Below are 16,135 nucleotides of genomic sequence, written 5' to 3'. Positions count from 1 at the left end.
GGCAGGGGCCCAGCCCACCCAGCCTCCAGAACGAATTCCTCTTTAAAGAACTTACTAAAATATAGTCTTAGAGATTACCAGTCATGTTCGATCTCAAGGCTTGCTTGTTCTCCTTAAGCCCATGGCCCCGCCCAGGGACTGCCATTTCTGGAGGCGGCTGAAAAGTAAGACTTGAAGGCATCAGGAGAGCAGGACACGTGGGTTTGGGAGGGTGTGAGAAAGAGGCTGTATCGGCGGGGTGCCTTTGGCCTGCATGTTCGGGGGATATTGAAAGCGGGGGCCTCGTGGATGGCTCAGTGGAAAGGCATCTCCCTTGCCGCGCTCTTGCAGGTGATGCAGCACCCTAACGAAGGCGCCCTGGTGCTTGGCCTGCACAGCAACGTGAAGGACGTCTCTGTGCCTGTCGCAGAAATCAAGATCTACTCCCTGTCCAGCCAGCCAATCGACCACGAAGGAATCAAATCCAAGCTGTCTGGTGAGATGTATGCAGGGTCTGGGGGCGCTGGGATCGGAGGGAGCCCATCACCCAGTCTCCAGCTGGGGGAAGGTAAACAAGGTGGCACCTACAAGATTCCCAGGAAGAAGTTTTGAGATCCCCCCAGATAAAATGTGGCTGTGGTCGTGGAGCGCCCCCCAACACTGACAGGGTTTCCACCGGTGGAGAGCCAGGGTCCCAGCCCCTCCGAGTCCCCGCAGCTAGGTTCACACTCAGGTATCTCCCCAGATCGTTCTCCTGACATTGACAACTACTCGGAGGAGGAGGAGGAGAGTTTCTCGTCGGAACAGGAGGGCAGCGATGACCCCCTGCACGGGCAGGTAACCCCCCACAGCCCCTTGGGCGAAGGCCCCAGCCCTCCTGGGCTTTCCCAACCTCGCTCTGCCTCCCCACCTAGGACCTGTTCTATGAGGATGAGGATCTGCGGAAAGTAAAGAAAACTCGGAGGAAACTGACCTCAGCCTCTGCCATCACGCGGGTGAGCCTCTGAGGCCTGGGGATGAGTGGCCCTGGGATTTTCAGGGTGGGGGGGGTGGGAATGGTTCATCCAGATTCCTGGAGCTTTTTTAAATCTACATGTGGCACTCCCCTCAAGGTTGTGATCACCCCTCTGGGAGCCATGCCCCCTCCCCGCCCCACGCATACCCAGTTAAGACTCTCTTCATGCTTGTCCATTTCAGAGACCAAGCCAGCTCTCTACATGACAGCATATTTAATCCTTGTTTGAACTTACCTAGAAATAATAGGCCAGTAATTTGAGCTGTGGGTCACTATTTTTTTTGTGAAATTAGACTCCTGGACTCAGAAACTTGAAACCTGAATTCCTAGGTTAACTTTAAATGCTTCTGAGGTTCCTGTATTGTGCTAAAGCATCTGGGAAGGTCAAAAGTACTATGACCTTTTTAGAAGAGAAAATCACAGTTTTATTTTTCTCTAGAGACCCCCTGATTCTAACTAGTCCCACACTAGCCCAGAGCCCACCACCCTGAGAGTAGAGATTTCCTTCACTGTCACGAGTTTAATGTAGGCCAAACCTTCCAAATGTGTTATACCTGAGCCTGGTGTTCCACCACGAAGAAATGCTGTCATCTCTCAAATCACCCTGAGGTATCACTGGGCTTAAAGTTAGATTCCTCAAGACCTTGGTTTCCGTGTCTAATCAATGACTGGCGATCCCGAGAACGGTCTCATTGTCCTGCTGTATCTGATCGTTGATTGGCACTCGCAGGCAGCCAGGCAGGGGCATGGCACTGGAGCCTCACACACCAAACCTGAAAGGTCAGTCAGTAACAGGAGATCCTGGCGTGTGCTCTGACGATGGCGAGAGGCCATCGCAGTCTCCCTCCCTAGTGTGGCTCCTCCTGCTAAGTACTTTTTTTACTGCTCCATAACCACAAAGCCCTATTTTCTTCCCCAAGGGTGGCCTCTGGAGCTTTATAAATTTCCTTTTCCTGTGGTCTCCTCCATAGCTTCACCCCAGTATATGACCAGAGTTCAGTGCTATTAATATCCACTCCCCCAAAGATTTTAGCCCCAAGCACTTTCCAGTCAGATTTTCAGAGACTGAAGTAATTGTCCTTTAGTCTCTACCTCCTTCTGTACACATGCATTTTCTCTCCCTGCTGGGAACACTTTACTCTAGACACACTAATCTACTTGCTGTTCTCTGACTAGGGCTCACACTTCTCTGTCCCCATGAACTCCAGTTGTTTTCTCTGCTTTGAATGCCCTTCCGTCCTTTGGAAGCCCTGCCCTCCCTTCAAAGCCTAGCTCAGTCTTACTTGCAAGTTTGTCTTTTTTCCATCTCCAGTTGGTGAGTCGATCATTCAGGCAAGAAATACCTATGGCCACAAGCTCAGCACAGTACCCAGTGGTGGAGACGTGGGGATAATAAAGCACAGTCCCTGCTTGCAAGGAGTACACAGTGTCTAGTTACAAAAACGTATCTAAATGAGTCATTACAATACAGCAGGATGGGTGCTATGAGGTAGAGATTCGTGTAGGGACGGTGGGCACTAAGGGATGAGTGACCGCCTCTCCGGGAGTGCCAGGAAGGCTTCATGGGCGAGATGCAGAGCATGAGGCTTTAAGGATGAATAGAACTTCACTAAGTGGATTTGGCGAAATTTTTTGTTCAAGACAAAAAGTATCATATATAAAGGCCCAGAAATGTAAAGCAGCATGGATTTTTTCAGAGAGCTCTGAGTAGTTAATTTCTACTTGAAATGGGGGTATAAGGGGTTGGATGATGGGGTGAGGCTAGAGAAAGAGGCAGAACCAGCCCTCAGATGGACACATGCCTTACTTGGTTCAAGCCTTGCTCTCCAGGCAATGAGGGCCAAGGAAGCCTTCTAAGTAGGAGAGTAAAGTGATCAGATTCGTGTTTGGAAAGATTGCATGGACTCTGGAGGGAACCAGGCTAGAAACTCACCAGGACGGGATAGGCAGTGAGCAGTGACAGTTTGAAGGCCATTGCAGTGTGCTCTCAGAGAGGCATGAGAAGAGAGGCCTGAGCAAAAGCAGGGATGTTGCAGACTGAAAAGAAAGGGTAGGGTTAGCAAACACTTGGTCGTGGGGCCAAAGGGGAGGGGAGAGACACCTGGTGTCAACTTGGGAGACTGGGCTGATTGGTGACATTGTTAGTCAGCCTAGGGATACCAGAAAAGGAGGAAATTGGTTCCACTTTAGAAGTGTTGTGTGTGCGGTGCCTTTGGGATATGTGGGTGGAAATCACCAGTCAGCACTATGGATCTGAAGCACCAAAGAAAGGGCTGAGCTGGAGGTGCGGGACTGGGTGGGGGGAGGACCTGGAGGTGGGGGAGGCCCCCTTCCGTGCGTGCCCACGGCACCAGGAGCTGCACTGGGATCCACGCTGCACACACCTCTCTTCTCTGATGGGTTTGAAGTGCCAGAGGATAAAAAGGTGTCTTCTCATCTTCACATCCTCCCACAGTGCTTTACGAAAGTGAGCTGTCAATCAATATTTGTTCAAGTGAATTGATCGTTTTGAGAACTATTGTGCAATTTGTCCCTGCAGCAACCTAACATCAAACAGAAGTTTGTGGCCCTCCTGAAGCGATTTAAAGTTTCAGATGAGGTATGACCCTTACTCCCAAGGGGGATGGTGGGTAGAATTCCCTGGGTTTACCCCTCATTCCTGCGGTACGCGCTGTCCCCACTGTGAGTCAAGGTTCCAGGATTACGATTCCTGCCCTACCTTGCTTGCCTGGTGAATCCCAAGAGATGAAGAGAGGGTGGCTCACGAGGGCTTGGGCTGCTCAAAAGGAGAAAGGAGGCTTTACGTGTATCTCTCAAAGCTTAACAGTATTTGGAGATGGAAGAGCACAGTTCTACCCAACTATTGGTTCATACCCAAGCTTCCGGTGTGGGGTATCAGTAGCAAATCCAATTGTTGTTTTTTCAGTTTCTCCTCATATCCCAAGGGAAATGTCAGTAAATGATGGCCTGTAAGGTAGGAGGTCCTCAGTAGTCAGCCCCCAAGTACCCAGAACTGACTGTTGTTACCAGACAGTCTCTTCCCTGGGCCTGGGAGGCCGGGTACCGGTTTCCACAGACTCCTCAGCGGACTGAATGAGGAAAAATTGTTGAGAGAGAGACTTCTTTGTCCTTTTGTGGGCTGTGGAGAAAAGTAGAAATCATCCACACCAGCCCACGGCTTTCTGGGTCTTCTCGTGCCCATTCCTTGCGAGAGGTAGTACTCGAGTGCCTCTGCCTCTCCTGCTGACACCGGGCCCGTAGTGTGGAGCATCGGGGGGAAGCCTGGGAGGGAGAGGTGGCCTCCCCATGTCCCTGCTGTAGGGTTGGATCACAGAAAGAACATCAGGACTGCCCTGGGGAGTGTGGCACCACGGGGGTGTCCCTTAAGGGGGCACAGTAAGGGAGGCTGGTTGACAGCTGGCCCAGAAGAAAGAGGCTGGCTGTCTCCCATAGTTGTTAATAAGATAACTCCCAATTCATAAATTTTCCCCCCCTCCAGGTGGGCTTTGGGCTAGAGCATGTGTCCCGGGAGCAGATACGGGAGGTAGAAGAGGACCTGGATGAACTGTATGACAGTCTGGAGATGTACAATCCCAGCGACAGCGGGCCCGAGATGGAGGAGACAGAGAGCATCCTCAGCACGCCAAAGCCCAAGCTCAAGTGAGGCCCAAACTACCTCCTACAAACACCTCTCCTTCCCAGTCCTCAGCAACCTCCTAAACTCCCCTCCTGCACTTTCCCTCCATTACCAGGGAATCTTGGTTCTTCATCTTTGTTGAACCTTCAGCTATCTGGAAAGATCCTTAGGCCCAGGCCCTGCCACTCCAGCCTTCTCACCAGGCTGTGTCCTTCCCCTCCGGGCATCCCTGAAGCCTGGGTTCTTGGTCTTTCTCGAACAAAAGCTCTGCTCAGCCCTCCAAGAGCTGCTGTTCTGAGTCATGGTGGCCGCTGACCCTGGCTGTGCTCCTCTGCCCTAGGCCCTTCTTTGAGGGGATGTCGCAGTCGAGCTCGCAGACGGAGATCGGCAGCCTCAACAGCAAGGGCAGCCTCGGGAAGGACACCACCAGCCCTGTGAGCAAGGCCAGCGGCCCAGGGGGCGGGGGGCGACCGTGGGGATGTTGGGGCTTAGCACTCTGGGCTCTGGGCTGCTCTGTTCGTGGCTCATTCTGTGGCCTCAGAAAAGTGATTTCATCTGGTTTCAACTTCGGTGTCTGTCCTCTCGGTCCTGGCTGGGAGCTCAGTTCTCTCGGCGTTGCTGCGGCTGCCCAGTGTTCTTTCGGTCTGTGCCGCCATAGCACGCGGCCTCCCTCCCGGGACCCACAGGGCATCAGAACCTCCCCCTCAAGGCTTTGTCACACTGTAGCTGAGGGTGTGGCATGCACAGGCATTCAGGGGTGGGGGGGGAGTTTGCATTCCGGGCTGGGGAAAGAACAGGCGTAAAGGGGCAGGGACGCCATCAAGACTGTCCAGGAGGCAGTAAATCGGCTCTATTGGATGGGGAATTTATGTTGGGGAGCAGTGCCTTCAACGAATTTAGAATTTGATGTGCAGATTTCCACTTTGCCTGGTGAGCAAAACAAAAAAGGAGCGATCTCTGGTAGCACCCCAAGAGCCGAGCGTCACCCCAGGCCGTGCTCTGTCCCTAGCAGCGGATCAGGCAGCAAGCCTGGCTTGATGAAACTGAGTCCTTTACAGTCTTCCTTTTCTTGCTTGACTGTCAGATGAAGCTTACAGTCATTTATTCACCGGAGGGAAATAGGGATTGATCGTAAGGAGATGACAGGAAGTTTGCGAGGCACGCCGTCCATGGAAAGCACCGCGGGCAGGAAACGGCCGATGCCCATCCTAAGGGTCCGTAGACCACCAGCGCCGGTTCGGGGCGTCTCGAGGCTGCCTTGCCGCTTGCTGCCGCCAGGGGGCGCTGCCGCCCAGCTTACGGCTCTTCCGGGTTAAGGCGCGGCGGGAAGATTCTGGCGCACCGAGAACGGCCCCCGTGGTGTAGTGAGGGAATGTAGGGCCGGGAGCTGCAGCCCACCCGAGGTAGTCCGGGAAACCTCAGGCCTGCCGCTGGCACCCCCCGTACTCCCAGCATCATGGTGCCTGGAACTGAGGCCTCTCTCTCTCTACCTGTATGTTGAGAAGGTGGCTGGGCCGCTGAATGGCCCACCTGAATCCTCGCTGTCCCCTTGGACAGACCCATGGGCCACTAGAGCCGGATTCCACCTGAAATATAAGTAAAAGGGATAACTCTCCTAGAAAGAAGCCTGGGACCTGGCTGAGGGGTGGGGGGGCTCATCATATTCTAGAGGTGCAGAACAAATGCTCTACTGAAACTAAATCTAATGAAGTTGTTAACCCAGAATACCCAAAAAGAACTAAACATAGCACCTAACATACCGTGAATGCTCAATAAGCACTATTGATCGTTGTACTAAATCCATAAAGAGACCCTTTTTATACTAACAGAAGTTTCTGGGCTGATAGAATTTGGCTGAAGCTTCTCTTTCAGACTTAGTTACACGGTTTACAAAATTGAGAAGGGGAACTTACCTTACTGCACGGATGCTTAGATGCCTTATTTGTAAAAGCAAAGGTGTTGGCATAGAAACCCAGTTAGCTCAAAAGTCAGTTGAGCATCTCTCTTTACAGGATGAGGGACTCAACATCCAAGTCCTTGCTTAAGCAAAATATGTATTTGGGGCAGGGTAGAGCCGGGTTAGGAGGCAGACTCCAGGGTATAAGCTCCGCGGGTACTGGGTAATCTGGGGCAAGTTACCAGTCCCTGGTTTCCTCATCTACAAAGTGCATGTAAAAGGCATGTGCTTCTTGTATGAAATATCTAGAAAAAGCAGATTCATAGAGACAAAATAGATTAGAGGTTGCCAGGGGCTGGAGAGGAGAAAAGAATGGGGAGGTATTGTTAATGGGTACAGAGTTTCTGTTGGGTGATGAAAATTTTTGGAGATAGATAGTGGTAATGGTTGCATAACATCATGTAATGAATGCCACTGAATTGTACACTTTAAAAAGGGTAAAAGTGGCAAATTTTATGTTATATTTTTTATCACAAAAAAAAAAATCAGAAAAAAAAAAAAAGGCATGTGCTTTCCAGGTAGGGTGAAGATATAATGCAGATGAAACACCTGGCAGCATGGTGCTTTATTGATTGTTTGATTGATCAATTGATTTATTGCATGGTGAACAGGCAGCAAATGTAAGCTGCCTAGTAAGTCCTTCAAATTCTGCTTCCCTTGGACAGATTTCAGACTCACTTTGCTGGTTTTCTGCTGCTATTTCTATTTCAGAGATCCCCATATGTCTTGATGTGGGTGTGGAACTTTGGAATCCTTTAGTATGAAAGGCACGATGAGAAATACAGAGCAAGGCTGTGATCTTACATGGAGAATTTCTAAATGTTTTAGAAAAGGAATACCAGAATTGTACATACATATACATTCCTGAACATGCTGCTTCAACTTTGGGCCTCTTTTCCCTGATTTCCAAGCATTGTTATTTTTTTTTCATAAGCTTCCTTTTTGTTCCCCAGATTTTCAGATGATTTAGTTTATCACTGGAATTGGAAGGAATTTCTGCTGATACAATTTATGACAGCTGTTGAGTTCTCCCAAGACTTGCGTGCACTGGAGCAATATGATTTGGTTCTTGAAGCTGATAACATTAAGCCCTGAAAATGCCACAGGGCAGCCAAGATCTCTTGCTGCTAGAAGCTACTGTTTCTCTAGCACTGTATATAATGGTGTTAGGGCCCATTACCTCTAATAATGATAATCTAAAGTGTTACCCAGCCTCTTGCCCCATGTGAGTGTGAGCGCATACCCTTCAGCAGCTACAATAGCCTGTGGGCACAGTGCTGCCGGGGTGCCTCAACTCTTCCAGTGCCAGCAGCTAGACCAGCCACGGCCCTGCTGCTGCTGCAGAGCCCAGGGTGAGAGACACCCGTTAGTACTTACAGGAGCAGGCTTAGACACCTGGAGTAATTGGAAGTTTGTTTGTAGAGGGATTGTCTAGGGCATCTTGAAGATTCAGCAAATAGCCCCACAGGTGTGCTCCAACCCCAGTCTAAGTTCAGCTCTTAGCAGACGTTGCAGCTTTGCCATGGAAACGATGCTGTAGCTGTCACAGAGGTTGACAGTAAGTCACGCAGTTTCAAAATCTCTTGGCCAAACTGTGTCATCATTCCCAGTTTGTTCTCTTTAAAACATTTTTAATTCATTTGTGGTACTGAGATCCAAAACTGAATGAAATCATCTTCAGTCTTAGGTCTGACCAGGCTTCTCCATGATTTTAGACTCTATTAACATAAATTAATCATACAGACAATGTGTAAATACATCAACCTGGAGGCCACCTGCTCTGTGCAGCTGTGAGCAATTACATTAGGCGAACCATCTCCAAAACCTGGGGTCATGGGGTCTGGTTAAAGTATACCAGGTTAGTCTTGCAGATAGCTCAAAGCGGGGCTTCTCATCTGTGGGCGATTTTGCCTCGCAGGGGATGTTTGGCAGTGTCTGGAAACTTCTGGTTATCACATCTGGGAGAGTGTTGCTACTGGCATCTACTGGGTAAGGGCCGGGGATGCTGCTACATATCCTCTAACGCACAAGACAGCCAGACCCCCACCCCCCAAAGAGTGATCCAGCCAGGAGGGCAGCAGTGCCGAGGTGGAGAACCCTGGGTTAGAATGTGGCGTCAAGAATCTGCCTTTGCAGGCTGTCAGAGCAGGCCCCCCGCATTATTACTATTAGCCTGATCTTTCTCAGTACTGGAAGATTTCCTCAGAGAAAGGCCTTTGAGTAATTGGGAGGAAGTGGGAGATCCTTTATCTTTTCTGACTCTTATGGTTTCCTACAAGAAACAAATTTACAGATACCAGTAACTTCCTTTACCTGAGCCTCAGCTGCTCATGACTTTGACTTTGGTGTCTGCATAGCCGGAAGCAATATTAGCAAATACGAAAAGTCTAGTTATCTATCAGTATTTGCAAAGTAAATTTTTAATATTTATAAGATATGCTTATAAGACTTGGAGCTAAGTAGAGAATTAATTTGCACCTAAATGGCTTAACATTGGGTGTGTTTTTGCTTAGTATATTCTGTTAGAGAGTTTTCTGCATGTTTCTATCAGCACTTGGCTACCGTGGAGGTCTTTGGTCTCAAAATCAAAGGCCTGAGCTATAAGATTCTCCTTTCTTCTCAGCAATTTCTGACAAGCAAAAGAGGCCCCTCTATGGCTTGCCTGAGCCAGGGTGTTTACTGAGTCCAGGCCAGAGGCTTTACGCATCCAGGGGCAAAGCCATCTAAACTTTGAGCTTCTCCCTAGTGACATTTTGTGGGACTCAGAATTTCCAGGTTCTGCCTCTCTCTGTGTTATTGGCTTAATGATTACAAGTAGAATGGCCCCTCAGAAGCTCAGCTTTCACAAAAATATACATATGTAAGATGAAAGCCGTAAAGATTTAATGAGGTTGAAGATTTAAGTGAAAATATTTTAAACTTCTTAAGGACCTAGTAAACCAAGTAAGAGTTAAGTTATTTGGATTGGTGATGACTAATTATTATAATTTTTGCAGATGGAATTGGCTGCTCTTGAAAAAGTCAAATCTACTTGGATTAAAAACCCAGATGACAGCTTGACTGAAACAGACACTCTGGTATGTATGGTTCAGTCTCCCATTTCAGCTGCTTGAAATAGTGTTTGCACCTCCAGAAATAAAGGCAAAAAGACCCTGGAAATTTTGTCTAAGTGTTCAGGTTTGTGAATGTCCTGTATTCTATTTCTTCCAAAATCCTTACCCATGGAATGTAACCTACCCTAGGGACCAGGTTACTCCCCAAATTAGCAAACCAAAAATGTCCCCAATCTGCCCTTTAATTAGATCTGACCAAATGCTAGTTTGGACAGTTTCTCACCATCTCTCACCCTCATCCATTTCTGGGATATGATGACCAGGGTCTTCCCCTGCAAAGCCTTCCCTTCCTCCTCAAAAGCTGCTCTTACAATGGCCAGGCAGCCCAGAGCATTAAATCTTTTCTGGTCATGTCCTTCCTCTAAGAGATGTTGGAGTTGCCCAGCAGTGCAGGCCAAAGCCCTAGTAAAATGGAATATATGTGGCTGGGATGCCTCATTTAATTAAACATTTAATTCCACAAATATTTGCTGCACACCTGCACTGTGCTGAACACTGAAAATGGAAAGATGGTCTCTGTCATCAAGGAGCCCACCCTCCGGGGGAAAGACAACCTGAACATACCTAGTGCCAAGGTGCTGTGAAAGCCCAGGGAGGCACGGGTGGAGCCTGAGTAAGAAGAGGACATTGGAGGTGGGCTCTCGAGACACACTGACTGGAGTGGGGCTGGAGGCTGAGCACAGAGGATAAAGAGGGAGCAGAGAACTTTACCAAATGCCGTCTCGGGGTGTGCTGGGCCTTCCGGTAGTTCAATGGAGGCCAAGAAAGACTTATTTTAGGCTCATGTTTCCTACAGTAAATAATATCACAGTAAAGACCTGGTGTTTGAGAAAACATTAGAATAAGATTAATTTAAAACTTACTATATTAACTTGTACGTCATACGGCCAATAATCTGAATAACCTTCCACTCTTGCTCTGCTCTGGTCCGTGCTGCATGTGACAATCACAGTAGTCTTTTCAAAATGAAGTTCCAGTCATGTCACTTCCTGATTAAAATTCCAGTCATTAAGCAAATCTCTGGGACATAATGTTGATCAAAAGAAGCCAGACACAAAAGACTGCGTTCAATGTGATTCCACTTGTATGAAATTCACAAACAGGCAAAATTAATCTATGATGACAGAAATCAGAATACATGTTACCTTTGGGAGTGGGAATTGACTGGGAAGGGGCACACAGGAAGATTCTGGAGTGCTGGAAATGTTCTGTATCTTAAGCTGGGCAGTGAGCACTTGGGGCATGAAAATTCAAGCTATGTGTTTTAAATCTGTGCACTCTAGTCTATTTAAAAAAAATTTTTAAATGAGCAAAACAGGGAGGTAAAAAAAGTACATGGCACACCTGGGGAGCAGGGAGTGTCCCTCTAGAGTGAGAGCCCAGGGGAGAACTGATGAGAGATGAACTTAGGAGGGGCAGGGGCCAACCATGAAGACCCTGAGTGCCACAAACAGAGAAAGAATTGGGACTGCATTCTCAGCAGAACAGAGCCCTGCCAGTTGTTTGAATTGTGACGTGATACAATTAGCTTTCTGCTTTAGGAAGACAACTTGGGCATGAACATGCAGGGAGACTTGAAGAGGGAGAAAATGAGAATCATAAAGGTTGTTGGAAGAGATCTGAGGAAGAGGCAGCAAAGCCTGAACAAGGAAGGTGGAGGAGGGTAGGATGGGTGTGAAGAGTGAAAAGTGAGGACAGGGTAGGATCTATGGAAGTTGGCAGCTGGGTAAGGAAGGAAGGGAGAACTCCAGGGTAGATGCCAGGGCGACTTAGGCCAAGGTAGGGGCGCAGCTCCTGATGCCAGTGGTGCCCCAGGACCTGAGGAGGTCCAGTGCCTTTCCTGAGGCCCCTGGGAGCTGGGGAAAGAGGTGGAGGAGTTTACTCCCCCCCCAGAGAAGCTGGATCCTCAGCCCACCATTTATGTGTTGACAAATACTTCACAAACATAGAGGGCAGAGGTGAGTAGCAATGGACCATGCCCAGCACAGTGGGTGCACTGAGTTGGACAGTAACCCTTTCCCCATCAGTGAGGTTGGTGTTTTAGAACCAGGTGCTTCCAGGAAAAGAGAGCAGACGAATGACTCTCACTGCAGAATGGTGACAGGTCCTTGCAGGCACCTGGGGGTCATTGAGAAGTAATCGTCACTGCTTCCTTTCCTCCATGGCAGGAAATCACTGACCAGGACATGTTTGGAGATGTAAGCACCAGTTTGATTGTGCCAGAGAAAGTCAAAACTCCCATGAAATCCAGCAAAACGGATCTGCAGGGCTCTGCCTCCCCCAGGTACTCAAGATCAGAAAGAAACCCCTGAAAAGTGGGAGAGGCTGCAGGAAGCCGAGCAGATGTATATATGGGGGCTTTACTTGGTATAGACCCCGCGATCTGGGCAAAGAGTGGGTGGGGAACAGCCTTTGGGTCAGAGAGGTTGTGTGAGCACCTTGTTTCCCTGTCTCTGGCAGCAAAGTGGACGGGGTGCACACACCCCGGCAGAAGAGGAGCACCCCCCTGAAGGAGCGGCAGCTCTCCAAGCCCCTGAGCGAGAGGACCAACAGCTCCGACAGCGAGCGCTCGCCGGACCTGGGCCACGGCACTCAGGTACTGAGGACCCTCAAGACCAGAGCCTCCCAGCTCCCCTGGATGCCACTTCCACTTTGGCATCTGCCTCGGGCAGCTGGTGGGGGCAGGGGGGCACCTTGAAATGCTCGCAGTACAAAGTCTTGGAGAAAGACCTAAATCAGAGAAGTCTCACACTAGTGTGAAATGGGGCTTCTGTGCTGATTTACAGGGAGCAGGGAGGGAACAAGAAATGCTGGCCCTGGCCTGGCCTTCCATCGGCTCCAGGTGGCAGTTCCTTTCCCCTGGCCGGCTCTGCTTCCTCTGCCTTCACCAGGCCTCATCACGAGGACGGCAGCCATCAAAGTCTCATCGGGCATCACTGACCTGAAGTTCTCATACCCTTGACACTAACTGTGGGTCAGTTACTGTGATCTCAAGCTGATGAGTCAGCATTAAAATATTTTGATTTAAAGACCCGAGAGCCGGCTGGAAGAGAAGTGAGGAAGAAGCTGTCTCCGGAATTGTGTTCTCTCTGTGACAGCCAGTGGCTTCAGGGGCTTGGGGAGTGATTTTCCTAAATCGGCTTATCTCGCGTAATTACAGTTCTCCCTGAGTTAAGCAGCAAGTCTGCTCATTTACCTAATAAACATTATTGAGAGAAAAGTTTTTATCTGTATGACTTCCTGATTCTGATGCTGTCACATAGCTGGAAAATTGAACCGGAGCCTAGAATAGCCGGGCGCCCGGGCGAGGTCCTGGCCTTCTGGTTAACCATGTTCCTGAAATACCTTTCTGTTCCTCCTGACAGCAGGGCTCCCACACAGGGCTTGTTGCCACTCTCACTGTGTCTCTCCCGGTGCCCTCGTTCTCATTTCCCTGAGCACCTGTTACCTGCTCTCCGGCTCCTCCTCTCCTGTCACCCTGGCCTCTTCAGCAGCTCACCGCGGCTCTGGCGCTGCCTGCCCTCCCTGTCGGGACCGGGGTCTGGGCATGGTGGCGTGGTTTCTGAGGACTCTTTGCTTATCCTTCAGCCGCTCCTCTTCATGCTGGTCTGGCCAGCGGGATACTGGGTCTCCTTCACAGATTCCTGGTATCTGTTCTCCTGGAACACCCCTGATCCAGGCCTCTCCACCCACTAGCCCACCCAGCCCCACCCTCAAACTCTCGGGGACTGCCTGACAGGCACGTTTGTCCTTGCAGGTTCCAAGAAAGGTGATATATGACCAGCTGAATCAGATCCTGGTGTCAGATGCAGCCCTTCCAGAAAATGTCATCCTTGTGAACACTGCTGATTGGCAAGGCCAGGTAAATCTTTGGAGATTGCAGGGATGGGGAGGACAGGTTATGGAAAGTCAGAGATACATATACCAGGGGGTGTGATTTAAAGGCTTGGCATGGGAAAATGGGCAAATGACCTGGGTATCTCAGGCCCCTGCCTTACCCTGAACTAAGCCCATAGCTCTGGGTTCTAGTCCTAGTTCTCTCATTGTTCCAACCTGTAGGACCTTAAACCAGCCATTAACTTTTCTGTATCTCAGTTTCCTCATCTGTTTAAAAAAAAAAAGCAACCATAACATCTGTCCTGCCTGCTTTCCAAGAGAATTGTGTATTCAGGCAGCATAGTGGAATGAGGGCACTTGGGGAAGGGCAAGGTGCTGCAAAATGCCACTGGTTGCCCCTAGTCTCCATGAAGGCAGTTCCAAGTGGGCAGAGCAACCCCTCCTGCCTCCACTCACCACTGTCCACCCCAGTTAGAGACCGGTGCTGGAACCCCCCTTCTTCAGCAGCCCCTGACACCTGGAGCCTGGGCTGCAGAGGACATCTGGTAACCTAAAATTCCATGAGCCTTTCCACTGCCCAGTTACTTTACCCTGTGGGGTCTGGCCCCACCTTCTCTCCCCACAGCCAGGAAACCCTACCTCCTTTTCCTAGCTTGGTCTGAATGACCAACCCCAACCGAGGACAAGGGGCCCTGCAGCTCGGTCTGGGTCTTGCCAGCCTTCTCAGCACCAATGGGGGAGTGAGGTCCCTGCTGAGGGGCCTCACCTGTGTCCCTCCCCTGCCCTCCCGCAGTATGTGGCTGAGCTGCTCCAGGACCAGCGGAAGCCTGTCGTGTGCACCTGCTCCACTGTGGAGGTCCAAGCTGTGCTGTCTGCCCTGCTCACCCGCATCCAGCGCTAGTAAGGGCCCCTGCTCCCCTCTCGTGCCCTTTGGGCTTCCCTCCAACCTCACTTCCAAACAACAGGGCCTTCAGGCCTTCTCAGGAAAGCACAGTAGGGTGCATCGTTGGGAGTGGCAGCAGGCTGAGGTGCTCTGAGGCCCTGGTGGCTGCAGAGGACCAGAGGGTGAAAAGACCTCCTTCCTGCCCTCCGGCCTCCCTGCCTGGACTCCTGCACACCTTGGCTTGCCTCGCTGTTGTCCTAAACACATGATGAAGAAGGCCAAGAAGAGAGAAGCGAGGGTTTTACAAAAGAGTTTTCACTCCCAGCCCTCTAACTGTACGGTGCTGCTTGACAATCTGGAGTCTGCGGGTCCTTCCGGAGGGGCCCAGAGTCTCCTGCAGGTGTGAAAGAGAACTGTGAGGATGGCAGGCACGGGGCTCATGGCTCCCTGCCCCAGAGGCACGGCCACAGTGCCCCCCACCAGCCTCAGCTGATTCTGTCTTCCTCCACAGACAGCCGCCTGCCCTCTCTGACCCTGGACTTTTCTCGTGACTGAAAAAGCACCGTGGTTTATTACTGCTCTCTGTATTATTTTATGGGTTTGTTTTTCCCCTGTGTGTTGTTGAGATCGAGTAAAGTTAGTGCTTGGGGCCCTCCTCAGACCAGGATCCTGGGAAACTCCTGAACGTGGTTGTGAATATCCCTCTCTTCCCCAGCTGCAACTGCAACTCCTCCATGCCAAGGCCAGTGAAGGTGGCGGCTGTGGGAGGCCAGAGTTACCTGAGCTCCATCCTCCGATTCTTTGTGAAGTCCCTGGCCAGCAAGACCTCCGACTGGCTTAGCTACCTGCGCTTTCTCATCGTCCCCCTCGGTAAGGATGGGACAGCATTCCAGGATTCTAGAGGCAGACCCCACTCCACAGCAGGATGGTGGGGTTCAGTGCTCCCTCTGAGACAGGAGCCCAAGGGCCAGGGCCGGGGCTGCGGAGCTACTCCTGTCAGTTCACCCCCAACCAGATCATCTCCCTGGTTTTCCACCTGCCAGGTTCTCACCCTGTGGCCAAATACCTGGGCTCAGTCGACAGCAGATACAGCAGCACCTTCCTTGATTCTGGCTGGAGGGACCTGTTCAGTCGCTCGGAGCCCCCTGTGTCAGGTAATGGCCTCTTGTGAGGGAGCCCCCACCCCAGCCGGGGGAGGCGGGAGGTACTGCAGATCCTGCTTCTCTCCCCCTTGGGCTCCGACCCTCCCAGTCACATGAACTCTTCATTTCTCCAGCAAGTGTTTACTGAGCAGCAGCCTTTATGCAGTCGCTCCACCATGGATGGTTTTGGATTCTGCTGTTTGTTCCTGCACCTTAGAAATAAGCAGGGCCGTGTGGGGGTGGTGGATGTGACTTATCTGGCTATAGAGATCAAATGTAAGAAGCAAAGAATAACTACTGAGCCATCTACTGGTAAATGAGTAACACTATATCAACCGTGTATTTTCTGGAAATACAGAATAATGATGGCAGGGATTAGAGTGAGGTTGAGTTCTCTGATGCTGAAAGATAGCAAATGCCGAGACAGATCGTGAAGGAGTGATGGGCAAAGATTTGGAGAGTGGAGAGGATCCTCTAGGTGGAAGGATTGATATTAGCAAAGACAGAAGCAGGAGCAAGTGGCCATGAGAAAATGGGGACCCTGTCGGCCCAGGTGAGTACAGGGCTTGGAG

General features: G+C 50.5%; 1 protein-coding gene across 2 annotated transcripts in view; it reads left to right on the top strand.

Annotated features, from left to right (window-relative positions):
* PACS1 (phosphofurin acidic cluster sorting protein 1) overlaps positions 1-16,135 on the top strand; it is a 170,648-nt gene that overhangs the window by 146,163 nt on the left and 8,350 nt on the right. For both annotated transcript variants that reach the window (XM_037838047.1, XM_037838048.1), the window contains exons 5-17: positions 331-475; positions 725-816; positions 894-974; positions 3,534-3,593; positions 4,494-4,654; positions 4,972-5,065; positions 9,585-9,665; positions 11,870-11,985; positions 12,162-12,297; positions 13,459-13,563; positions 14,332-14,438; positions 15,137-15,291; positions 15,465-15,575. In XM_037838047.1, coding sequence (XP_037693975.1) covers positions 331-475; positions 725-816; positions 894-974; positions 3,534-3,593; positions 4,494-4,654; positions 4,972-5,065; positions 9,585-9,665; positions 11,870-11,985; positions 12,162-12,297; positions 13,459-13,563; positions 14,332-14,438; positions 15,137-15,291; positions 15,465-15,575 — 1,444 coding nt within the window. The remainder of the gene's footprint in view (positions 1-330; positions 476-724; positions 817-893; positions 975-3,533; positions 3,594-4,493; positions 4,655-4,971; positions 5,066-9,584; positions 9,666-11,869; positions 11,986-12,161; positions 12,298-13,458; positions 13,564-14,331; positions 14,439-15,136; positions 15,292-15,464; positions 15,576-16,135) is intronic.

This window comes from Choloepus didactylus, chromosome 6, assembly GCF_015220235.1.
Source record: "Choloepus didactylus isolate mChoDid1 chromosome 6, mChoDid1.pri, whole genome shotgun sequence".
Taxonomy (NCBI): Eukaryota; Metazoa; Chordata; class Mammalia; order Pilosa; family Megalonychidae; genus Choloepus; species Choloepus didactylus.
Note: the sequence above shows the minus strand (reverse complement) of the source record. Positions and strands in the feature narration are given on the sequence as shown.